This window comes from Electrophorus electricus, chromosome 9, assembly GCF_013358815.1.
Source record: "Electrophorus electricus isolate fEleEle1 chromosome 9, fEleEle1.pri, whole genome shotgun sequence".
NCBI classification, from domain to species: Eukaryota; Metazoa; Chordata; class Actinopteri; order Gymnotiformes; family Gymnotidae; genus Electrophorus; species Electrophorus electricus.
This window is the reverse complement of record NC_049543.1, coordinates 10,222,000-10,248,909: the sequence shown is the minus strand read 5'-3', so window position 1 is coordinate 10,248,909 and position 26,910 is coordinate 10,222,000. Positions and strand designations below refer to the sequence as shown.

General features: G+C 38.0%; 2 protein-coding genes and 2 long non-coding RNA genes across 11 annotated transcripts in view; 2 read left to right on the top strand and 2 right to left on the bottom strand.

Annotated features, from left to right (window-relative positions):
• Positions 1–526: 526 nt before the first annotated feature.
• pias2 (protein inhibitor of activated STAT, 2) lies at positions 527–8,090 on the bottom strand. 7 transcript variants are annotated; one of them, XM_027028812.2, is made up of 15 exons: positions 8,044–8,090; positions 6,884–6,970; positions 5,990–6,458; positions 5,657–5,744; positions 5,527–5,577; positions 5,318–5,408; positions 4,979–5,113; positions 4,775–4,880; positions 4,527–4,600; positions 4,244–4,404; positions 3,995–4,128; positions 3,593–3,770; positions 2,994–3,133; positions 2,873–2,910; positions 527–2,696 (listed from the first exon to the last, which is right to left on the bottom strand). In XM_027028812.2, exons 3-15 carry the CDS (start codon positions 6,453–6,455, stop codon positions 2,514–2,516), a joined length of 1,845 nt encoding a protein of 614 aa, XP_026884613.2. In that variant the 5' UTR covers positions 6,456–6,458; positions 6,884–6,970; positions 8,044–8,090; the 3' UTR covers positions 527–2,513. The 7 variants fall into 7 exon arrangements, with proteins under 7 accessions (XP_026884613.2, XP_026884604.2, XP_026884620.2 ...); XM_027028803.2 differs by having other exon boundaries at positions 7,123–8,075; XM_027028819.2 differs by having other exon boundaries at positions 7,673–8,075.
• Positions 1,163–4,668, top strand: LOC113589286. Of its 2 annotated transcripts, XR_003411951.2 has the most exons (5): positions 1,163–1,252; positions 3,726–3,790; positions 4,063–4,187; positions 4,290–4,363; positions 4,520–4,668. It is a non-coding gene; the product is annotated as an uncharacterized LOC113589286 (long non-coding RNA). The 2 variants fall into 2 exon arrangements; XR_003411948.2 differs by lacking the exon at positions 4,063–4,187.
• Positions 7,154–26,370, top strand: LOC118241981. The gene is made up of 5 exons (XR_004776473.1): positions 7,154–7,218; positions 14,915–15,002; positions 15,466–15,643; positions 25,968–26,017; positions 26,285–26,370. It is a non-coding gene; the product is annotated as an uncharacterized LOC118241981 (long non-coding RNA).
• The window catches only part of arid3c (AT rich interactive domain 3C (BRIGHT-like)), a 59,424-nt gene continuing 55,229 nt past the window's right edge, over positions 22,716–26,910 (bottom strand). The window contains exon 8 of the mRNA XM_027028857.2: positions 22,716–26,465. Coding sequence (XP_026884658.2) covers positions 26,296–26,465 — 170 coding nt within the window. The 3' untranslated portion in view covers positions 22,716–26,295. The remainder of the gene's footprint in view (positions 26,466–26,910) is intronic.

Below are 26,910 nucleotides of genomic sequence, written 5' to 3'. Positions count from 1 at the left end.
AATTTTGCTTACTTTACAGCTCATGGGCATAAGCAGTTTTGGGCATCAGAATCTCTTGAAATTTCAGTACATCATGTGGCCTAACTATAGATACTTTAGTGGGAACAGCCACAAGCCACTGAATTATTGAAAAATTGACCAAAATGTAAAACAGTTTTTTTGAAGTGATAAGTGACTTTGAGGAGGTACGTACGAAATATGAACTGGTTAAAATTTTGGACTAAATAAACACATTTGGACATCCTTCCAAGTAGTTTTCAAAAATATATACACCTTACATTTTGTAAATATACATGGGGGGGGGGGGGGGCACTGTGCATACAAATAAGAAAATATAACTGCTTTTGATCCCTTTGATATTATACTCAGTTTTATAGAATTAAAGAAAATCTAAATTAGCCAAAAAATGGCACACAGCTCAACTTAGGAAATGGAGCCAAGAATCAACAGGGGGGGGGGGGGGATATCAACAGACTTTAGTTGGTTTGGTGTACTGTCCACCAGCGTGGACATCATTTGGTCCAAATGGATAAGAGGTTTTAATGCAACACATACGTATATGAAGATCTCACTTGAAGTACATGAATTATGATTTGATGATTCCTTAAACAGCACTAAAAACAGTTAAAGGCCTGGAATGTGGCAGAGCTGTAAAAAAGTGAAAACCATACACAGTACAAACCATACTGTTCTAGCCAGTTGAAGAAACGTTGAACACAAACCTTAAACCTTCCTTTACCCTTCAAGAGCAACAGCTGTCACTCAGTAATCAAAAGAAATCATATAATGAATGCAAACACTTTAAAATAGTCTGAAGCTCAAAATTAGTTAGTACAGTACTAAGCTTACACCAAACACTGGGACCTTTATCGGTACCTGGGCCGTTAGCTGGATGCAAAGAAGCAAAAGTTTCCAGGTAGGATTATTTTTCATCATGAAAGCATACACAAACTAGACAAATCCACTCAAGTTTCAGCCTTGCAAGTACAACTGAGATGCTCAGTATTCTACTGTATTATTAGCCTACCAAGCAATAAAAACAGGCTATGCTGTATTTATTAGAATGTAGGAAGTAGATATATGCCATAAACCAGGATTTTGTGCTTTGCTTGAATTTGTTTTTGTTTTTTTTTACACAGCATCTTTGGAAAATCAACATTTGCTTTGATTTGATGGGCTGACATTCCATGTTGGACTAGATCCAAGACCCAGATTTTCCTCACTTGAGATAAACAGCTATTGGTTAACTGTGGTGAGTAAACTGCTGTAGTGGTTGGGCTGCATCGTGACACTGAGGCCTGAGGTCAAGGTGTGGTTAGTATGCAAACCTAAGCATCCTGCCTGCATTGTATGCCCCTCTGGACTACTAGGCTCAGTGCATTTCTACTTTTGGGTCTCATCACTATAAAAGAGCTTCTGAAGCACCATTTGAAATGCAAGGGCCTCATGTGAAATCTTTATAAAACAGAAAAACAGTAGAAATTTTGCAAGACAAACACCATGACCAAGACAGGTCTAATAAGACCTGAACAACTCCCCCCAAAAAATTATCTTCTTCTAAACTGTGGTCTTTAATTTTGAAGTATAAAATTTTTAGGACAATACCTTAATTCTGATAATGCTGATTTGTTTGCCATCACAATAGATACAAACATATGGACACTCCTGACTTTTTAAATAATAATTGAACTTAGGTTGGACAGGGTTTGAGATGGATAACTAAAAACACATGACAGTTTAAATAGTAGAAAGAGAACAAGAATCCCACTTACAAATATAATGCAGGTCCACACAAAGGTCATTAACTGACAAAATACAGGCCTATCATTTCATAGCCCTTAATAAAAAGCACATGTAAAGAGAAAACAACAACAACAAAAAAATGTAAATGACATCAAAAAGAGGGGGAAAACAAAACAAAAAACACAGCTGACCTGCTGTTGCAGTCCGACACATTTGCGATCAGATTACAATCTGCAAGTTTTACCATCCTACATAATGTACAATGGAACACACAAGCAGTTTTTTATTGCTAAGACTCAATTAGCATCATTAAGATGATGTAAAATTGCACTGCATAAATTGGTTAGTACTACGATATAAACCGAGCTGCCACGGACTGCTTTCATTTTGTTTCCAGAGTAGCATCACCCGGCTCTGGTTCCAACATGACCACAAATTCAATGGCCAGTGTTCCTTTCGTTGACTTGATTCCCCTGTTCAGTTTATGGTATCGAAAAGGCAATGATTATGGGTCACCATTAGGATATAAGAATTTCCTCAGAGGGAGAGAATGAACACAGGTCAAGGTTGGATGTCTCAAAACCATCAATTGCTACCCACATGGGTAACAAAACATCTGCCATATTGCGAAGATCTAAATCCATATACACAGATCTTCCACAATTGCAAAATGTGATATTTAACCGTAAATACATCTGATACGTCAGTCTCTGGAAACCCATGTCCCATGGTAGTTTGCTTGGTAAAGGTGACCTGCTGATAACCTTGATTCAGTCCAGTGAGATGATGTCAGACAGAGTTGAGGATCCGGTGATGACACCTGTTTCATGGCTAGAGCTGCCTCCATGTGGGGCTGGGTCATACTGGACTGAGGAGGATACAAGTCCAGCACTGGTGGTGGCACTCTGGATGCTGCTGGACAAGTTGTCCAGGAACACAGGGGTCCGGTAATGCTGATGGAAGACAGTACACACGATATTACTGGCGTTAATCAATAATGATCATTAACCAGCACAAACAGAATAGCAATTCAAATTGGTGTTTTACAAACAACCAGATTCCACACTTCTGTGGAGCTAGAAAAGCTTCAAGAAAACTGTGGTTTCTAGATTCATATTTACAAACATACCTGAGGGTCTCCTTGAAGTAAAGAAAATAAGTCAAGACCTGTATGAAAAAGACAATAGTAAGATTACTCGATGCCTGAATGGAAATAACATATTGGATCATTATTGGAGACACTGGCATACTTTGCATATCAGTCGGAATAGTGGACAGTGTTGAATGATGAAATGGAACTGCATAGTCCGTTATGGAGGAAGTTAGGTATGAAGTGTCCAATGCCTGGACGTTTGGCACTCGAACTGTTGATGGCTGATAGGTCAAAACGCTGAGGAAAGAAGGGAAAAGAAAGAAAGAAAGAAAGAAAAAGAAAGAAAGAAAAACAAAAACAAACAAACATTCTCCAAATGTAACATTTCTGGGATAATTAATTCAAGTACATAGCATCAAGTTATGTTTTCAAACCAAGTGCAAAGGCAGTAGGTGTAAAATCATTAATACATCATACACTACTACAATTCAGTATTTGTGGTGCTTTAATATTCCATTCAGGGATGATGGCTCTTATTACACAATTTACATGTTAAACTTCCATGTAAAAATGTACTTTTTTCCCTTTTACTGCAACTTTTCTAAGTGCACCGATATTGCAAATATCTGTCCTGAAGATGACGATATGGCTAGCCACCAATAGATAAATACAGATGTCAGTTCAAATTGACTCACTAAAGGTTTTCTGACATTTATGGCATTCAGTGAACTATAAATGATGAGAGTTACCACTGACCCTTTGCTATGCATCTCCTCATGTTTGGACATGTAGACACAGCGCTTTTTCAGTGGAGGGTCTGGCTCTGCTTCATCATCTGAGGAGCTATCAAGTGTCAGGTCAATCACATCTGCCTTTTTTGTGCTGCTAGGCTCTGTGTGAGGAACGACTGCACTCTGCCGCACAGGGGCCACGCCTAAGGGGTCACCAAGAGGGGTAGGTCTACAGGTCAAGGGTTATGCAGACCCAGGGTCAATCTAAAGCACTGGAAAAAGCTATGAATAAACTTGGAAACTATAAACTTGAGAGACTGTTAGCAATGATGTTGAAGGTAAGCATCAAAACATTAATAAACATAATTTATCTGTTTAAATACAAATTGTGGGAAAAGGTCAGAGCCTCATTTCTGAAATTACTTACATTCAATTTTGGGTATACATGGAGATGCCACTTTAAGTGCCTCCTTCTTTGGTCTAATTGGACACCAGGTGCCATCCTCCAAGAACTTGATTTCGTCAACATCTGTACAGTCATTTAGAATTTCCATAAAGAGCCTAGCAAGAAAGGAAAAAATATATAGATTGGGTGGAATACAACTGTGCTATTAAGCATGGTGAGTTGCAAACTTCATATCCTCATCCAGGTCAGACACAATGGGGAGGTACATGCCCATCTATGATCAGACTTTCATATGTGGCTTTCTTGTCGCACACAGGGCAGATCCAGGTGGGCTTTTTTTCATTCATCTGGAGGTACAATGCTGCATCAAAACACTGGAGATGGGAGCAGGTGAGTGCTCGACAGGGTACCGTGAGGCGCATCTTCCCAAGCTGAGAGAAACCAGAGCACATTTGTGGTTAATCATATAAAAATAATTCAGATAAACTGGTTAAAGTGAAGCTGGTATGTGTGTGCATAATATAATTTTTTTTTTTTAATTTGCAGAACTTACTGGGCACATAAGTGAGACTCGCAAACTAGTTGTGGCTATTTCGCTGTCAGGGTCCGCTGTGAGCTTTTCTTTTACTGAAATCATGGGCAAAAGGAAGGAAAGTGAGATGAACGTTCAGGATATTAAACAATTTTGAGCATGACACACTGCAAGTGAATTTATGCTTACACATGCTCAGGACACAAGACATCTTAAAACTTGACTGTACAAGACTGGTTAAGATTTCAATCTTTAAAGACATATCTTACTTAGCGCTCTAGAGTGGTCAGGGTTTCTAATCCCTTTCATTCTTAACCTCTGCAGTAACAATGGTGAGGTCAGTTGTCGTACCAGGTAAACAGACATAGAATATGTCTGAAAAACAATTTTAAAAAAGTGTTAGTACATATGGGAAGAAATTCTACAACATAAATACTTAAATATGTATTGCTTAAGCTTTCAAGACCACATACCTTTCCAATTTCTGGTGCCCATGTGACTGATATCTGATTGGGTACTGCAGATGATAATCTGATAAGAGATGTGATGTTCAAAGGTTTGCCTGGTCTCTTCTGTTCCACACCATTCTTAGGTGGGGGTGCATAGCCCTAGCATGACAAGCATATTAAACCAGGCTGAGTCTTATGAGCCTTAAGATCACTCGCACACATTGCACAGCACCTCATTGCACTAAAATTTCTATGTACATATTACAGTGCTAAACTTTTTTTTTTAAACCAAATGAAAGGATAAATGTCTTGGCTATCCAGCATTAGTGTTGGATAAAGAATACCATTTAATTATTTACTCACTGGTAGGGGAAAGAGCTTCCCATTTACTTTAATGCAAAGACTGTTGGGATAGCTGTCCTCTTGAGGGCAACTGGTTTCAGAAAGGCAGAACCTGACAACAAAAGACAAGATAACTTACAAAATAGAGAAAAAACTTTAATCTGAATAGATGCACCAAGACTACAACAAGTAAAAGAATTGAAAAACATCAAACTGACTCTCAGTCTTACCGGAGTTGTATTTGCACCATATAGTCTCTTCTACCCCCAGGAAGGAAATCCCTTTTAACAATGGAGAAAGAGAATGAGAAATTAGACTGAAATACAGAGCATAAGGAATTAAATAATCATTCGTTCTTACCTGGAAATGCAAACTTCTCTCACTTGCTGTGGAGTCAAGGCAAAGATGAAGTACTTTTCCTGATGAAATCTCTGAATAGTACTGGCCCCTGAGAGTGTAGAAGGGGAGAGCGGAATGTCAGTAAATACAAACTAAAAATTTAAGCATGCTTTGGTGATAAGGTTTTTTATAGTAATCAAAGTACACCGAACAAATGACTCAATACAGAACTATTCAAGAAAATCAGGCTTGACTTTCCAAGCTTTGTCTCATCAGCATCGAGCTTCCATTTTTGTGAAACTTGAGTAATCCACACAAAATGATACATGTTTTGGGGGTGTTACTTGTGATTACCTAAACTTGATGGCTTGATCAAAACATCCAACACATCATAAAATGGGAGGGACTTCATCTGGACGTCCGGGTGGACAGGGGGCATAAGTGGAGCAGGCTGCTGCATGTTCATTCTGGGCTTTGAGTCATGAAACATTGGTGATTTACTGGTCACCAAGTGTGGATGCACCAAGTCTGAATGACTAGCACCAAGAGAAAGGGCCGGCCTCACAACCTCCGAGCCGTTCTCTGTCTGAAAGTAGGACTTTATGTTTGACTTAAGAGAAGACAAGTACGGGAGGCTGTTGAGTGTCCTTAGATACCTTCGGCAATAAAGTTCATTGATTTTAATCTGTACAGCAGGACTACAGTCACTCTTTAGCAAATGCAAAGCCCTCAGTAGAAGTTCATGCTTGCGACCACTCTTGTTTCTTCCAGCAAAACTTAGCAGTACCTGAAGCTCTGAGACACGGAAACTTGATACCATATTCTGCAAAACAAATACAAAGAACTATAAAACAAAAATACTGAAAAACCGACAAAGACAAGGTAAAGGTTTGATGAAGTAATGTGAATCTTTGTGTAACATAAGAACATGAGGTAAAGGGAGGTCAAAAGCAGTTTCTAATGCTATATATCTGTTTGAAAGAGTATTACACTATGGAAAAAATTACTTTAAACATGAAAATATGAGTAATCATACTCTCAAAACTCAGTATTCAATTAAAAAAAGAAAGTCTTACTAGCCACTCTTAAATACATATAAAGCCTAAAATTTGTAAAGAATTCAAGGTCCCATTTGCGAGTAAACAGTTGAATCTCTACACCAACACAATCCAAAACCTGTGAAGTGACACCCCACCCAAAAACACCCCTACCAGTGTTCCCCAAAGAAGTAAGAAAATCTCAACTGACCCTTCAACATATGGTCCATGCTTGATTGTTCTTACTTGTTAATCCTTTTTCTTTAAAAAATCCTTAACAAATATGTGCGAAATGCATCTAAAATATTAAGAATAATTCCAAGACCTATTAGATAAACATTGTAAACAATACATAGCACATGTGATATCACATACAGCCTAATCTAATGTTGTTTCCTAGTCAAAAATAAATGAACAACAAATGAAATAATAAAATAACTACAACTTTACCTATCTAACTAGAAGCTGAGACTTGAAACACAAAGAACAAGGCAGATTCTTCTTCCATTTACGACTTGATACAACAGGCTGTTTCACACGTTATTGGTAACGTACCATAACACTTCCATATTTTCAAACACTTATTAATTGAGCATTAGTTTAGAATATGGGGAAATATAAACCTTGATCAACGTTAATCCTTGCAGGAATTAACAGCTAGTTAGCTAGCTACCTACCTAGCCAGCTAGATAGCTTTGGTAGTTAGCTAGGTAGCCAACAGTTAGCTAATAATAAGGTTCTCTTTGCTAGAGCGTTAGCTAGCTATTCTCTTGCCTACTGACATAATTAGTTCACCAGTTAATAAAACAAAGCTGGAATTTATAATTATATAAAATGATTGTATTTGCTTCTGAAATATTACTTGTGTAAGTTAACCAGCTAGCCACCTAAAGTCAGCTAGCTAGTTACATATTGTTGCAGAACTACGTGGCTATTAGCTAGCTAGAGCGGACAAAAACAAAAGACCAGGTAGAATTGTTAAAAGGCTGCAGGATTTTACCTGCGTTTGGTCGTAAAACCTATTACACTAAACATTAATTTATAACACCAATTAGCTAGCTAGTGTTTGAGGACAGTAGCTACAATAACATTCCAAATATTGGCTAATAATATATAGGTAACTGGCTTCGTTAGCTAGTTGAAGCCAAAGAACCTTGACAACTAACGAAGCAGCTGCTAGCAGGCTATGCTATGGCTCTGGCCTACGACAGTGACACATATCGATGCTTAATCTTTGACGATAAAATCTTGTAAGATGGGATTCGATTATTGAGCTTTAAAAACCAAACGATAACAACAAAAGCAAACAAAACTACTTTAAACTAGGAGAACTTCAGAGCAGCTGCCAGCTATCATAACACTTTCGCCTACCCGTAACTCCTCAATATCCGCCATTTTCTGGCTGGGACCATCCTGCCAAATCTAACGATGTTGACCCACGTGACACACTAAAGGTTTAACTCATGAACGACTGGTTTGCACAAGACACAAATATAGATAAACCAAGCGATGTGGGATTGCTACCTTTTCAACAAGCCTAAACCGGACACTTATGTTCCATTAGAGTCACCACAAATGTGTCTTCCACCTGTATTTGCTATCTGACTTTGCCTGCCTGCTTTCGTTTCGTCTGAGCTTGGTATGGACGGGGGAAGTGAGCCGTGACAAAGAAACGAACAAAATGTGATTGTTCTGCAGGTTCAACCCCCAGCTATTCATGAATGCAGCGTAAAATATCATATAAATGGAAGTCAAAATAGACATTATACAAGTATATCTGTGTTTAAACAAGATATCTGGACATACAGAGTAAAACCGGACTGCCCGGGTGAAAACCTGACTGGTGACCACCTTAGATTGGTGTGAAATTATATCAATGTTCTCTCAATGTTTTTATTAACCTTGTTTTATGGAAACTGTTTTAAATTCTAAACAGGTGAATTGTATAACTGCGAACTAGAAAACGCATAGCTACAGAAACATATACAAGTTTAAATAAATAAAGCAAATTGTGGCTACAGTGACAAGCAATACATTTTATTTTAGTATAAACTTTATTACTAGTCTTCGACAGATCTTGGTAGCAAAAGTGTAATGAATACTAGGAACGCGTTTTAGCCATAATGCGGTCATTTATCAGATGGCCATATTCGATGTAGTTCATGAAATGTCTTACAGTGGTGGACGGATGGAATATTTTGGTTCAGTTAGCTATCTAACGTTACTAAAGGTAACTAGATAAGAATACTCTCTCTTGACCCAGTTTCACGGAGATTATATTTCACAGAGCGTGCAAAGAAATGAGATAATGCATACATTTAAGGTAGCCTGCTTCCTCACGATAAGTCTTATTTCACAAGTAGGCTTTGCACACGCAAGGGATTGTCCTCTGTTAAAAAAAAACAAACAAAAAACCCCCAAAAAACAAACAAACAAACAAAAAAAAACAATACAAAACAAAACAAAGCAGTAGCTCAGGTTTGTGTTACATAACTGTCACCAGTTTCTTTATTCGTCCTCACATTCACACCGTCACAGATATGCATTTATACATTTATTATGTATCATTTATTTACTACAGTTGAAATATAGATTAACATTAGTAACTGAGAGCTGGCACACTAAAGTGGCCAATTTACAAAACATTAGACTATGATAGCCACGAAAGACAACGAAGTTCCCAGAAACTGCTGCTATACCGTGATTTAAATGAATCTATTGGCTTTAGTGATGTAATACGTTTGATTTGGATTTTGTAAACACTATCAAAATGGAACGGTAAAACATTTTAAATCAAGGTTATATTACCTTTATTTAAAAAATAAATTAAGAGAAAAAAATCTTAAAATGTACCAGGGATCAGTGCAAATACTTTATTTCTCCAGCAGAGGGTAGTATTAGAAAGTGTCTGAGATGCCCAGGAGTCTTGACTTTATTTACAAATGGCAGTGCCCAAAAATGCGAGGACTGCGTTTGCATACTAAAGCTTAATCAGTTTAAATATATTTATCTCCATGTTTGCAGAAATAGAATATATTTATATCTTAAATATTACTCCCACATAAATATGTCTAGCTGACCTTCAAGCTTTAAAACCGTGTGTGAATTGTTGGTTCTAAGAGGAATGGTATTTTAAAGCCATTCTTGCATGTTCCTTCCTTCATAATTATTGTTCATTTATCACCAAAGGGTCAAGCACCGTTTTTATAGTGGTCAAAGGGCAAGAACCTATACATCTTTGTACAATGGATAACAGTGTTAGAAACACAACCCCTACCAACACACTGGTTAGTGCTGGTAGAGTGTATAAATCGTTTAAACAATATTTAATATATTGGCTTTATTTCTTCATTTAAAAACCTGTAATACTCGATTTGGTGCACATGTTCCACGATATTGTTCAATGCATGTGGCATTTGTGGGGCCCAAGCAGTGAGTTGTCATTTGTGGCATTGCAGTTGAGAATAGGCAAATGATGAAAAATATGAACTGTCGAGCTTACCTAAAAGTAGTATTGCTCTGAAGAAGAATTTTTAAATAGTAGAGAACAACAGTGATGCAATCCTTCTGTTATATGACATTTAAATAATTGTATTATTACACTGTGCTTTTCATACTGACTCTTAACCCTTAATGGCATCAATAATTTTGTATTCAGTTGGCAGCTATAGCGGAACTTCAATAGTTGCCCCGCACCCATGGCCAACTAAATACAAACAGCCTCAAACATGTTGCTTCCAAAGATTCCTCTACTTAGGCTAGACATTTCCATGGAATCATGCAGCACAATTTCAAGAGACTTCAAGAGTCTACTTAAAACATCTTCCATCGCCTTCTGACGTCAGCAGCTACCAACGGGTATCTATCCCTTCTTTCTGCTTTGGAAACACTTTGGAAAGAAAAGTGTTTTCTTCATCCAGAATGCATTCCAAGGTCCCAAATCAGTCTGGCTTTAAACCAGCACACTCTGCAGACACTACCTTCATTACAGTTACTGAGAAGCTTCTTCCTGCCAGATCAGCCAGATGGTCATTGTTCCTGATTCTCTAAGACCTTTCTGCTATGTTTAACTACAATATTCTTCGATCCTTTATAGTACTGGCATCTCTGACTCTGCTTAATAGTAGTTTGCATACTATGTAGTATCACGTGACATAAACAAGGAATCTCACCCTTGTAAGATCTTCATTCTTGCATCTTGTTTACTGGAGTCCCACAAAGATTTTATTGGAGATGTTCTCTGGAACCAAAAAGCCCACTTTTCCAGTTTTGAAGCTTTTTATGGGAAAGTGTTCATTTTCTTTGTGAATATGTAAAAGAATTAAAGATACACAACAATGCTAATTACATATGCATTATAGATATGATGTTACTTGTTTTTAAATATTTTACTATGGGGAATTCTAAAGCATATCATCTGTTATTCTTTTAAAATATACGTATTGCTCTATTTTCATGGTTTGGCATGTTAGTTTTAGGTTATGTTTTGTATTGTCATGGGTTCATTGCTTATGCCTTCTGAGATTAGGACAATGAGTGTGCACATGAGAGACAGAGAAAGATTAAGAGAGATGTGAGTTAGAAATTTGAGTTAAAAATGAGAGAGAAACTGCTTATGTACAGTGTGGCTGTAGCTGAAAGAACTAGAAAATAAAGCATAACTTTTTAAATAACAGTAAATGCTACTACTGGTGTCAGAAGTGAATGTTTCTGTGCTGGTAGTTACTCAGATGGTTCAGTTGCTAGCAGCTAGGCTTTGCTACATAGCACTATGAGGGTATAGAACACTGTGTGAACCTAGAGGAGTATGAAGCCGTGTATGCATCTTCTGCTGTATGCCTTGCAGCAGCCAAGGGTGTCGTGATGTTCACAAGTGCCATAGGGGATGCTCACTTGTATGCTCAGCCTCTAGCACCATTGTGCACCATTCCTGACTACTATGCCAGTAATCCAGGTGCAGATGTAAACACATATGAAGATGCCCATGAACCACATCTAGCAGTACCCCAGAGTATACTCTGGTACAGCAGGCCGAGAGGCTTTCTATGCACAATTTGGACTTGTTTTGGTCTGAGGGGTGAGTGGTCTGATGAACAGAAAGCCCTACAACTTATGCTTTGTTTGACGAGCGATGCATTAGCTTGCCTGCTGTCCATTAGTCGGGGTACTCTGGAGGCCTTTCGGGCAGTATTTCTGGGCCAATTGACTTCAGTCTGAAATATGGAACCAACATAGACAGCTAGTGGAACCACTGAGAGCCCTGGTTAATGAAACTGAGACTTTAGACAGGCTTATGCCACCTTCGGTACAGAGTGAGCTGGCCAAAGACCAATTCATCAGAGTAACCAAGCTGGCCTGCCCACATAGATGGTACAGCCATGCAACCATGCAAACATCCAGGTGCCCACAACACCTACAGAAGGCTGCAGACCAGGTTTTGGAGAAGATGCATCATGCAGGCATCATTGAGCCCTGGGCATCAGTAGTAGTCACGGTCCCTATGAAAGGTGGTGAATGGTGCTTCTGTGTATGTTATAGGAGGCTTAATGAGGTCACAAAGAAAGGCTCATACTCCTTCCTACATGTGGATAATTGTCTCGACCTGGGAGCTGAAATCTCCTGGTTTTCATGTCTGAACCTGAGAAGAAGGTACTGGCAGTTCCTTCTAGCCCCAGGAGCTAGGCCCAAGTCAGTATTCTGCAAAAGTAAAGGGCAATGTAAGGTCCTTGCCCTTGCATATTGTAATGCTCCAGGAATGTTTGTACACTTAGAGGAGTATCCCACAACAATAATGCCTTGTCTTACTGAATGACATACTGGTCCACATACACTCATCTGATTCTGCTGTGTCTGCTTTACATAAGGTACTGGGGAAAATCAGTCCAGCAGGGCTGAAATTACACCCAAGGAAGTGTAGGCTCCTGAGTAAAGATCTGACATTCCTTGGACACAGCATAGGTGGAGAGGTCATATGCAAGTGGCCTACCCCCACTGAAGAGCAACAATTGAAAAGCTTTTTAGGACTAGCCTCTTACAACAGGAGGTTAGTGTAAGGGTTTTTCTGCATCACTGCCCCCTTGTACAAATTACTCCAAAAAATAGATTTCATCTTGTCAGAGGATTGCTGGGTTTTGAGGCCATATGGCAGGACCTTATGAGTGCACCCATCCTGGAACCCCCAAACACTAACCTACTCTTCATTTTGCACATTGATGCCAGCAGAAAGGGGTGGGTGCAGTTCTCTCACAGAAATGGACTGGTGGAGATAAAATAGTGGCCTGTTTCAGTAAACCTTTGAGCAAAGTTTATTTGAGGTATTACATCAGCTGGCTGCATTCTCGGCTATTAGACACTTCAAGTACTACCTGTGTAGCTGGGCCTTCATTCTACACTCTAACCATGCCTGCCTGCAGTGGCTGGTGACCTTTAAAGAGCCAGAAGAGCAGGTGGCCAATTAGCTGGAGTAGCTGTAGATATACAAATTCACCATAATCCACTGTGCAACACAGTAATGCTCCATCATGTGTGACTGGTTGAATATCATAAAGACATACACCAGCCCACTTAATCCCCAGAGTGATGAGCTAGTGCAGAGGTTTAACCACAACTTGGTGGAAAAGCTGTCTGTCCTGACGTCTACACACCCATGACTGCAACAAGCACTTGCCCCTGGTCCTGATGGCTTGCTGCTCCGCAGTGCAGGATTCAACCTTCTGCACTCCAGCCCTACTTCTGCTGGGGAGGGAGATCTGGACATCTGCTGAACTGGCTTTTGGTTGCCAGCAGAACCAGGAGGATGAGAGTATGCCTGACAGCTCCAGGACCGTATAGACACAGCATACGCATATGCTAGGAAGCAGCTGCTGATTTCTGGCATGCAGCAGAAAAGGAATTATGACCTCAATGCACTTTGCAATAGGGGAACTTGTGTGGCTCTACAGCCTGAAGAGGAAGAACGGCAGATGCCCTAAATTGGACAGCCACTGGGTGGGGCCATGCTGGATCTTGGAGAGGTTGGGGGAGTTTATGTATAGAGTGCAGCTGCCCACGTCCTCCCCAACACAAAGTGGCACTCCACCACGACATGCTGGCTCCTTATAGGGAACATGCATCAACCAGTCCAAGTGGGCCAACTACTGGGTAGTGTATCATATTCAGGAAATGGTTTGGCATGCTAATTTTAGGTTATGTGTTCTCTAGCATTATTGACCTGGGTACTTGTGGACTTTGATTGGAGGAGGAGAGTGTAGCACCCGCCCTCTATATGTGTGTGTGTATGTATAGGAGAAGTGCATGTGAGAGAGACATGAGCAGGAAGAACTAGCTGGAGACTTATAAGAAAAGGAGTAAAAGAGGAATTCTGCTTATGTATGTCATGGCTGTACAACAGCTAGAAAATAAAGTATCATTACTTGTGCAAAAAGCAGTACCTCTTTTAATAGTGGTGAGTGCTACAATATCATCATCCACGGTCACTGTCAATATAATTCCTGCATGGTTTATACGGCATACACTATTTAAATTGTTCTGTAGCTAGATGCCTTTCTCCAGAGACTTTCTATGGTATTCAAAGTTTTTATTCATAAAAGCACAACTGGATGGTTATATTTACAGCTAACTTGTCAGAGATGGCAATCAGGACCAAGGTTGGCTAACATTAGCAACACATTATTAGATAGTTGATAATGTAGTCAAGTGAAAGGCTTATGTTGGCATATAATTCACTCTTCTTTGTTGCTACAGTTACCTGTAAACGTGGAGTTACAGGTGGGGACTGTTTGGATATTTATAGATCTGTGTGTACTAAATGAAGGCAAAGGTGTAGAGTTACAATTAGGCCACTTTTAGGGCATATGGGGAATTTTCTTGTAAATATCATTTAAATATGTAGTTTTGATGAACAGAGAGGTTTAACGGGTATAATTGGTGAAAGGAAACGGTGTTTATTACTACATAACGTACTATTACTACATAATAGTAACAGGGATGTGTTTTGTCCTGCTCTGCTAGTTTAGCTTCCCATGATTAGAATAGTAGGCTAATCATTAACATACATATGTGGCCTACACATTACATATTAAACTAGGGTTGCAATGCGTAGTTTGTAAATGCTTAGCTGAAAAATGTTAACTGAAAGTTTAAACCTTATATAGTATAAATGTTAAATTGCTCTTGTATATAAAATAATTTCTGTCTCCCCTTTCAGTGGGTGGTAATATATACATTTTTTCTCTTCACACAGACCTTATACCAGAGGCCTGAAAGTCTGACGGTTTGATGCGTCTTATCTACTATCACGATCATGATATCATCTACTATCACGATGTCTGGTTGGTTCACCACTACTTGCTTATTTGTTTATCTATGGTGGTCCCAGAGGATCTTAAGCCTTGTGGTTCCTCCCATTTTGACTTGGGGGTGTCCAACTCATATGCCTTGTACTTGTATATGATCCCTGCCACTTGGTTGTGTCTCCCAGTGTGTGCTTTCCCTGCCAGCTTATTGCTTCCTTTCACTAGATGCTAGATTGTCTTACAGGGTCCTTTGCACAGTATGCATCTTGGGTCTTGTCTGGTGTGATACACTCCTGCTTCAATTGACCTTGTGTTTAGTGCTTGATCTCAGGCTGCCATAATTAGTGCTGTCCTTCAGTCCGGTATTTTCTAGTCATTGGTAAGATTGTCTTATGTCAGCCACCAGTGCTCTCTGTTGGTGGTTCATTCCAGGGAAGTGTTTATCCTCCCATGGTACCTCTTCTGCTTCCATGCTGACCATATCCCCTCTCTGTTTCAGGCTCTACCTCATCAGTTCATTCTTGGGAACCATTGCTTAAATGTATTCATAGATGTTATGGGTCTCACTCCAAACAATGGTTATTACATCGTGTAGGTCCTTTCCCCACAAATTCAGTGTAAAGCACTGGACCTAGGCACCTACGGGAGCTAAACAGGAAGAATGTAACGAGGCACAGGTGAGGAGAATAACTAATAAAATGGTGATTGAGACTGGTGAAGTGAATGAGTGTCATGATAGTTGCATGTAGAATGAGAAGGCTGGATGGTCACTACTTAGATGTTAATATCCATCTCTGTGAACATCGCCGTAGCCGTAATGTTGGTTTGTGTAGTCACTTATTAATGTGCATGTGTTCTTCATTTAATGTTAAGTGTGTAGTCATGATCACCGGAGGTGTTATATGTGAGTGCCATTGTTGTCGTCTACGTTTTATGTTAATAAACGTCATTCACAGTGGAGGGAGTCTGTGCATCCTGCTCCGCGCCCTGCGGCACTCGGGCCCACTACGTTACATATATCATATAGATAGAGTTCACCTACAGTCAGGATGCAGTATGTAATTATTACATATATTATTGGATATATGAAAGAAATAATAATATTATATTAAATTATATATAAAAATATTTTAAAGATGTTTATTTCACAAATAATAACTTCTGTGAATTATAGTACAGACCAACAGTGAAGTCTCTGAGAGAGTAAAAACTATACTGTTTTCTGCTTTTTTGTCCATGTTATTGTTACAAGTGATTGATAAGGGCACACAGCGGAGCTGTTTAAGCCCATAGCCTGGTTAAAATGCCGTTGGCATCTAATTACCCAGCCTCTCCCACTTGAACAATCTGCCAAAGGAACACATACACACACCTGAGACCTTGCCTTTATTAACCTTCACTAGTGTTATTGGCAGTACTTTGACAGAAGCAAGACCCCAATTATTTTTAGAATCAAAGCTGGTGCTAGTAAGCTCAAGCAGAAGTATAGAGAGGCTTGTAGTGGTAGAGTGGTTTGTTAGGCCGCTTAGCGATGAATCCACTGGGGTTCTGCCTCTCAAGTACCTGTCTTTCCTAGCATTGTTATTCGAATGTAAAATCGAACGGGTAGACGTGGCTCCAGCCATTTTTGATGAATGAACAAGAATGAACAGTGCTGTTCTCAAGTGTAAGCAGCAATTTGTGGTGTATCAGTTACAGATCTAATATCATGTTGGTGGAGTCTACCATTAATTTGTTACTGCTGACATATTGATGGTTAAAGATCAAGTGCATTATTTGCACAAATTATGTACAAATTTCAAGTGCATTATGACTATCACTAATCTAATGATAGTCTGGTTACTGTCTTTTTTTGACTAATAAAACGTTAAAAAGATGCTCTTTAATTTATATATAATTTTTTAAGAATTAATGCACTTTACTAAGGTGAAGTAAGGTGATTAACATGTTCGTTTGACAATAGATGTGTTAACACTTTTCTCTCTAGGGAAGCTCCATTTGCATTTGCATCTATGACAGAGTAGCTAGATACTTACAGTGTAATAGTATACAGTGTAGCTACTATAAAAGTCTTTGGTAGCAATCTTCAGTTAAACTACTAACTGCACTACTTTTTAAAAAGTTTCTGTTTGAAGACGCAATTCCTTAATATGCATGTCTATCCATTCATTAAATCAGCATTTATGACATTTAGAGTCAACTGATTGTGATAAAAGTTGTCTAATGACATGGCCCAAATATAATAAAAAAAAAAATTAGTTGCATTCTTGCTTTATGTTATTGAATAGCTAGAAACAGGCTGTAATCAGGACACAATTCATATGGTCCCTGTCCCTTTGTGATGTGGAAAAGCTGTGATCATGAACAAGGCCCTCCATTTGTAAGGCAAAACAGAAACAAAGGCTTGCACAGGCCAGCTGCGTTTGTTAGGATGTCAACATGTTTGTAACGATGCATTCATCACTTTGCTTCATAGCTACACCCTGGCTTTGTGTGCTTTGGTGAATTTGCATTCGAAATGCTTCATATCATCCACACAATAGCAGGGGCTAAGTTAGTGTAGTGTTTCGATGCCTACTCTGGAAAAATAGGTGGACAAATTGTGGAGGACATTAGGCGCTATGAATAATTTGTTTATTTATCTGTTTGGATGTGATGAGATGTATTTGTTGAAAATGTCATTCAGGGTTTGGTTTGGATTTGAAGTTCACAATTATTGCATGTAAAATGTAGTTTTTCACTCCAGCAATCATTTAACATTTATTTTCTCCAATAAATGTGTAAGCACATAATTTTATGTAGAATACAGATAAAATAAGATTAACACTGACAGAAGGCCTTATGGCAAGTTTGATTTATAGTTGGTCAATGAAATCCATGCCTGAGACAATTTACATTGAATCTGATAGGAATCGATGTCTGATTTGTTTATTGACCATATATCCTGTTACTATGGTAATTGTCACCATAGCAACCAATGGGTATTATGGAAATACCATATTCGGGAACATAGGAAAGAGAAAATGTGAGCAACAGACAAAGGGATAGCTAAGACTTCAGGTTGGTCAAAAGTAAGTCACACAAATTGTGCAAATTATTATTATTACCATTATCATTATTATTATTACTTGCAAAATTGCATTTTATGAAAAATATAAAGTGAGGTCTACATTTAACTGTTAGACTGATACAGTTAGACTGATACAGCTTTTTCAGCATATCAGTCTAACAGAATAAGACAAAATAACACCATTTAGTATATAGGTGATAATGGACATGTGAAGCATGATGACTCGATGAGCACCTGAATACACAACAATGGCATCATTATTTCACATAGCTATATATTTCATTATATACACACTGTATATAATGCAAGGCAGTTTATAAACACAAATATGATATTGATATTAAACATAAATGAACAACATACAGTATAGATAGGATTTCAAAATTATTGCACAATTATGACAGTTAAGAAAGACATTTTGCATAATTAAGACAATTGATAAAAATGGTTTCCCCTGTCATAACTGTGCATAGTGAATAATATTGGGAAAACCTCTACATTCACCCACCTATGACTGGCAAAAGGTTTGCTATCCGATCTCCCATTGTTACTCATGTGTCCATGTGGTATGGGAGATTGGGCATACTGGAGGCAACATCAATAAGTATTTACATAAAAAGGAAACATTCTGGATTTTTACTATGAACATATTCCATCTCAGAGACCTTATTATGACTTTTGAGCCATCTCTCTTTTTTGCTACTTTATAACCATAGTTTGCTGATTTATGTTCAATTTCCATATACTGTTCTTTTGTATTTATAAATTGCATTCCTTTGACGTAACAGTAATTTTTTATGCTATTTAAAATAGTAATGTCATTGTCATGTGTTCAGCTGCCTAGGTAGTGTTACACATATCAGTGCATGTTCCTCTCACTGTACAATTTATTGGCTTTTCTCTTCAGTGCAGTTGCACAGAGTGATTGTTTGACTTGCTGTAGCCTTCCTGTTGGTTTGAAGCAGTCTGGCCATTCTCCTATGACCTCTCTCATCAAGAAGGTGTTTCCACCTCCAGTACTGCCACTCAATGGATGTTTTGTTCTTTATACCACTCTGCGTGAACTTTAGAGACTGTTCCCAGAAGATCAGCATTTACTGAATTGCTCAAACCAGCCCCTCTGGCACGAGTAACCATGCCACATTCAAAGTCAGTCACTCAGATCACAATTTTTTCTGTTCGTGCTATTTGATGTGAACTTTAACTAAAGCTGTTGGTCAGTGTCCTGCCAATATGTAATTCAAATGCAGGCAGCACTGAAAAATGGCAGAAACCATTAAATCGTTCACTACTATTGTTGAACCTCCTAAAACCAACCAGTTGGTAAATACCCACCATTACTTTGGATCTTGATAATTTTAGGGAGTCCTTCTCTGTGCATCATGGAATCCACTCATTTTAGAAGACAGGTCATGGACTGTGACCTAAATGGGTGCCTGAGGAAAATAATCCAATCACAGTGCATTAGGCCTTCACCAACCCTGTAGTAATAACAGGAATGTATAGCCCTTCCCCCCTCGTGATATTTTTCATGCTCAGTGTCAACAGGCCACATAGGAGAGACACATCATTAATGGTGTGCTTGTGCTCTTTGACAACTTGTTCTTACTCTTTTCCAAATCAGAGGGTGTAAATTGTATATAATGTATACAAAAAAAACCCACAAGTATAAAACTAAATATCTGCAAAAAATAAAGAAAAAAGTACAATAGCAATAATTTCCCATAATTTAGATGATAATTCCCTATGACAAGGTAGTAAGGTAATACATGAAAATGTACAATTTGTGATTATACTAAACTGAAAACTGCAATGTATGGAGCACTGTGTTCAGGGTGCCTTTGAAGTACTGCTTCCTTTGGGGCTTGGGCAGCCCAATAAATCTCATCAGTGACTTCATCTAACCACACCCCCAAGGCAGGCCCAGTAGCATAAAACAGCCACTTGATCTAAGTTAACTTTCTTCCAACCACTTCTTTTGTAGCTTCCCTAGAATACCTTAGGCATATAAAGAAAGGATTGAGGAAATATGGGAGTACTTTTCTAAATGAGGCCCACAAGCCAGCTGTTTTTTTCATTTGGCCCATCAGATCATACTTATAAAGTCACCTCCATCACAGATATGGAGCTTTATTTTGGAAATTTGTGCCCAACAGTCATCTTGCATTTGAAGACAATATTCAATTAACCATTAGGATTCTATGGCCTTTATTCCATGGTTTCAGGATACAGGATTCCAGATTTTAATTTCTTGGCAATTTCTTGTAATTATTTCTTGCCTGGGAAGTACTATATTGGTATATATTACATACACATACACAAATACATATACTTCCTATAAACAGTTCCTTTAAGGATTTTTTTTTTTTTATCACAATAGCACAATAGCACACAATAGCATTCTGACTGCTATATGATTCAGCTGAGAACCAAAAGGCCAATTAATTGGTATGGTTAGCTTATTCCTGCATAGGTATATGCTGAAGTTGCTAATTGGTATTGACAAAACACAATCCAGTCTTTTCAGATCATCTGAGCTAATCACCCCTGACAGCTATGGGGTGATCTTGGTGTGGAATTTTACTCCAGGGGTGAAAGTTCATCATTTAATCGATGTCTAAGAAAACAAAGGGAAGAGGTAGAATCTTGTGTTACTTCTATCAAGGATTCATTAATCAATGTAAGGTAATAAATATATTTATGCATAGAAAACAAGAGAGAAAAAGAAAGAACAACACTATTTTAGAGATGTATTGAGATCTTTCCTTTTGTTCTTTTTTTTTTTTGAGGGCAAGAGGTCAATGCACAATTAATACCAAATATGTACATTTGTCCTAGTACTAGACACAAGGAGGGTTAACACCCATGAGAGGTAAAGAAAAAGTGAGTAAATTTTTTATCATCAATTTTGCAGTTCTGTTTAAGGAATGCTACAAGATGTCAAGGTAGAGCACAAAAATCTAATTAGTCTACAGGTTCTTATTTGTAAATATGAAATTGGATTACCAGTTCTAAAATGACCCCAGGCATGGGTAATCTGACCCTTTGGTCACATGACCACTGTAATTCCTGACTGTAATGGAAGTCTATTTGGGACACATGATGGATGTGAATGAACTACATCCTAAGGTCATCCTACCATCAGATCATATGCCCAGAGCCATAAATGAATGTTAGTTCTTCTTCACCTTTCTTTGAACAATTTCCAAATTTAACGGCAGTATTAGTTGGAGGAATTGTGCCATAGCGAGTTACAAGTTAACCTCTGAGTTTGAAGGATTGTGACAAAAGTAAATATTAATACCCAGGCAGATTCCAGCATTATAAGGTAATGTGACATGAAGCATTACCACCACCAAAATAGCTCTCAAATTCAGCTTAGGTTGAACACTCCAGTGAAACTAATACAAAGTAAGATTTATGTAAATTAAATAACTAATATAAAGTAACTTAGACTTCTGTTGAATAATCAAGTCAATATTATATGCTATTGCAATATATTTTATGCTATACCACACAAGCCACATTCAAAACAATTCTAACATATGCTTTAAAGTTTTTCTCATGATCAGCCAAAACAGAAACTGATGTGGCAGAGATGACTGCCAATATGTGAAACACTGAAGTGCTTTCGCTTTGAGAAAACCCTTTCTCAGAAAACAATGTCCTAACTGAGAACTCTATGAAAACAGCATCGAAGCAAGAAAAATCTTCCCTTCCACCTGTCCTCAACCTGGATTGATGGTCTTCCTTACTTTATAGTAGCCATATTGATTGTGACGGTGGTTGTCAGTGGTGCATAAAATTAACACTGTGTTATAGGGCATGGATTTCTGTCAGGGCCTGACAAGATAACCCATTATCGGGCAACACTGCTAATTTGTTTTTGTTTATTCTGAAGTGTAATGTAACACTGCTTGAGCCCACGATGATAACTCTATTACCTGCAAATCCCAGGCAAGACCATTGACAGCCACTAATCTTGGCCTGGCTCCTAATTACAGGTTCTCAGCCCTTAATTAACCAATCTTTACTCCATTTTAGCTGCTTAATGCTGCACACACCCCTGGCATCATTAGTTTAATTACCTGCGTTTGCAGAGTAAGATTTTGACCTCTGTCCTGCCAAGTCATCTTTTTCCTTCCTCTTTTGTCTTTGCAGTAGATACGCCAACTAATTGCAGATTTCTTTCCCCCCTCAGCACTCAACATGTTTTGTATTTTGCACTGGTGTTTCTAGACAATCCCATTATTTTCTAAATGTAATAAAAACATAGCATCATTATTTCCATCATGTTTCATAATCAGTAGTCATTCAGGTCTTTTAAGTGGAACTTATGGCATTATCCTCTGTCAGTACACACAGATGTTATAAAATACTCAAGGGAATACCAGAACTGTGTGCCAGTGTTCTCACTAGACCTTTTATTGTAATCATGATAGACACTGTTAAGTCTTTAGAGAGAATAAGAATGTGAGCATGGAATTAATTGTGTCTTGTCCCTCATTATGCATGTAGTACAGTAACAGAGGAATGTACCTAAGCAAATCATTAAAACAGACAAATCCAATGTTTCATTACTATTTAGTACTCACTGAGACCTCACTGAGCAAGAATAAGCAACTGTGTTCTGTCACTATTTTGCTTTTTATAGCTAAATATTAAAGAGGCCAGTTATTATTATTATTAGGAGTAGTAGTAGTAGTGGTAGTAGTAGTAGTAGTAGTAGTAGTAATTTCTTATCAAGTAATGACTATTACACCCAGTTTGTTTGTAAAGTGGAAAGTAGTACTTTATTTCTAATTATGCTACAAGTTAATGGTAAAACAAACAAACAAAAAATCTCTTTCACCTGTTTTTTTTTTTTAATTTTTTTTTTTAACTTTTTTAACCCCTGAGCACCACAATCCAGCTTTCCCATAATGTTCTGGATTTATACAAAGTAAATAAGAGAAGTAAAAGAAATGTTTGAAGCTTCATACACAGCGAATATGATCTAAAATCTACCAGCATAGCATTGTTTACATATCTAACAAAGTAAACTTTTTTTCTTGAAGAACAAGTGAACCATTTTTACTTAACCTTCCGCAAAATGTTAGCATCCTTGTTAACAAATATTCTGTTTCAGGAGTCACTGGACATAATTCCTTTGAAAAAGCTTTGGTTACAGGAATCGCATTGACTCATGTTCTTGCTTCACAGATAAATACTCTAGAGATTTCCAGTGAAATCTCTGCAGCATAGCAGTATGAGTTGAAGTAGAAGCTGAACGCTGTATAAGAGAACAGACTGTGCCTTTTCTGTAGGAAAAATAAGAGCACATCACTTTTCATATCAATCAAAGAGTAAATCAAAATGAATAGTATGAATTGTGACAATTGTGCATTGATTGTGCCCAATTTCTTGTTCCACAAATATATTTATATGTTTTCCTTCAGTTTTGCTTCTATACAGTGATAAAATGGTGGTCAAGTTATGATTTATTATACTGGTATGCTTTAACAAAAAATAACAAAAACTGTTACATTCCTAAGTTCACCCTCTGCTGTCTTGAGCTAAATATTTATCCATGTTTTCCAAGTGCTATAATTCTATCTTAACTAAGACAAAACTTTATCAAGATGTATTCTGATGAAAGGTACTAGCCTATGTGAGAAGCAATGTAAAAACTATAATGCGTTAAGTGATGCAACTGACATTTTAGATCTTTGGTAATTATTACATTTAAGCAATTTATATATAGCACATTTCAACATTTAGATCTCTTCACCAAAAACCCTTGAAGAATGAGAAATAAAAGATGTAATTGTGTTTTTAAGGACCAGGTTTCTTGTGGCCGTTTGCAAGTGCATCATATCCTAGTTTCTGCAAACCCAGCTAGCTCAGTCCAAGGCTTCAGCAACCTCACACACAACTAGAACTGCTCGCTGTATGCAGCTGCACTTGGAAGCCTTCCCCTCAGCCTCCCAAAACCCAGTTGTGTTGTGCATGAAAACAGTGATTCAAGTAAACACTGGAATTTATAAAACATATCAATGCTGCAAACCACTGTGGATACACACAAACTTGATGCCTAAACAAAAGTCAGTGGTTGTAGCTTTTGCTTATTTATGCTTAGTATATTTAGTATTTGGTGCAGAATAAAACCATTTGCTTTAAGGTTATCAGTGTATCAGGTGTATGATTTACTAACCCTATCTCTCATCAATTTTAAATAGCTTGTAGCAGATTGTATACATAAAATAAAATTCCTTCTGGCATTTTTCTCCCATAGAAAAGAAATGCCATAGACAAAGGTCAACAAGCAATGCAAATTACACAATGCAAGCCCTGTACGATCCATAGACATGTCTTAAAATATGCATCATGTTTTAAGCAGATCCTGAACGAAAAGGTTTTACACTTAAAACTGGCGATTGTGGTCATGTTTGTTGGCACAGTCTATAACAAATGAGGTAGATGTGTGTTAATAATATTTTCCCTTCTTTGGTATAGCAATACAAAACAGGAAACAAAATCCAGTGATCTGTTGAAAAAAGCATTGATTATCAAGTGGCTTCATAAAAACAATAGAAATGAAATAAATGAGGTATATCTTGCATTCATAATCTATTATATGTATGTACAAGTAAATTTGTGAGGTATCTGACTGCATTTCAAATAACCTTGCGGGGTGTTTAAAATGAATGTGGGGCAGCTATGTCGATACAGCTCAAGACTAAAACCAGTAAGATGAGAATAATAAATATAATTTGAAATCATGTTTACACACTTCTAAAAAACAACACAAGAATATTCTCCCAATTCCCCTTAAAGACAGAAACAGGTAGCAAAGCAGACATAACAAGGGCTAATCAACAGTTAAAAAGAAAGAAAGTTTCCAAAACACAAAAAGGCAGATTCTATTTACAGGTTTTTGTTTCATGACCTCCTAGTTAGGACGGGTCCCATTTAGCCTACTTGAAGTAACCTTTTCCTTTTATCAGGGAGATGCAATGAAGTGCTCAACCATTTTTTCACTGTAATTAATTTCCACATACACCATCCCAGTGACATGCATGACATAATGTCATCCACTGAGTAGCCTTGAAAACCTATATTGACAAGGCTGACTAGTAGCTCCAAATGTTACTTAAATGATATAATCTTTAATTTGATGAACACTTACAAACCTTGAGGTTGAGGTGGTGGGAAAGTATCCTCCAACATGTTTCCCAAAGAATCTTCTAACCAGTGGAGCGCATCGTTATAGCTTCTAACCAAAACCAGCAATAAAGTAAGCAGAATACCACCAAACTTACCCTCTCTATTTGTTCAGAAAAGTAATTGAGGGCAGACAGCAGTACTCATTGTATAATTCTCAGTCTATCAAAGATTACGTGGACACAGGCCTTGAAGGAGATAGTTACTTTAATTACCCTAGACTATGTTTTGCTTTCCCACTAAAGAAAATTTCATAGCTACAATATGTTACAGAAAGTACATTTTTCTCCCTGACTATTTTGATATAATCCAGTTAAGGATGTGCTTTGTCTACAACTAAGAATTCATAGCAGTAATTTAGTTTGATAATCCTTACCATTGCATATCTTTTTTTCTGCATGAGCATCATTTAAACATGACAGCAATTCAAGCTGTGCATATGCAAAGGATGTCACACACCATCACAATGTTAACCTTATGATCTTTGGTATTAGCTGAAAGTATAACTCCTCTCCTGCTTCATCCAAAAAGTCACTTGAAAAGATAACTGTATTTAAAGAATTATAAGATGTACTTTCATGCTTAACAGCAGATAAAGTATGTAATATATGGAGAATTCTGCTTTAACATTTTGTTTGAACAACTGAAGCATTCTGTCCGATGAACATTGTCTGCTTTGTCCTTCCTTTTATCTTATGGACCCCCACATTTGTGGCACCATCGTACAGTATGCATACGGAAAAGACGCTTCACACTGAAACAAATGTCCTCAGGAGAGGTAAACAGAGCCTGCACTCTCTATATATTTAACTCACTTTATGTGTGCTGCTATAAACCATTGTTTAAATCACCAGGACAAAGTTGTAACCTCTTATTCTCTTGTTGAACTACTTCTCAGAATGTCAGCTGTCAGATTGTGTGATGAGGCTCATAGGAGGATGTGTAATAAAAAAAAGAGCAGGAAGCCACCATCAGAGGATACAAAAAAAAGTCTGTATAGTTTAGCAGGCTGCCTTGCGTTTCTTTTTTCTGGGGGGGGTTCCAGGGCAAGGTGACTCAGGGCGAGGCAGCAGGTCCATGCGAGGAGGAGGAGGAGGAGGAGGAAGAGAACTGGATGTGGGTGCTGAGGCTGGGGCTGCTGCTTTTTCCCTGAGAGGCGCCAAGATGCTGAGCTCGCTGGCCGGCCGGCGTGACAGAAGTGGCTGGCTTGCGAGCAAACAGGACCCCTGCGGAACACAGACAGTAACACGTCATTAAAACAGCCTGCATTTCAGTTTTAATTTATATTTGTTCTATATTATAAACATGTAAGACATTCATAATAATTCAGGTGTGTATTAGTCCTGGAACTTCACAGTGCTGTGATATTCAGTGGTTTGCTTTCTCTAACATGCCTTATTTATATTATTGGCTAATTATACTTTTCCAGATATAAAGAGTGCTGTCACTGGGACTAAAGGGGGTACCAAAGGATACAGTTGGCTGAGAGTCTGGTATAAATACAACAATTACTGCTTGGTAACAGGTGTCCAAAGTTTCTTGCATATTTTATATATATATATATATATATATATATATATACACACACACACACACACACACACACACACACACACACACACACACACACACACACACACACGGATAAGAATGACATGAGACCTATAAAAG

Coding starts and splice junctions, on each gene's coding strand:
- pias2 (XM_027028796.2), bottom strand. CDS start 8,067: ATGGCGGATATTGAGGAGTTACGG. Junction 6,459..8,043: donor CGGATATTGAGGAGTTACGG/GTAGGCGAAAGT, acceptor TTTGTTTTGCAG/AATATGGTATCAAGTTTCCG. Junction 2,911..2,993: donor TATTCCGACTGATATGCAAA/GTATGCCAGTGT, acceptor TTTTTCATACAG/GTCTTGACTTATTTTCTTTA.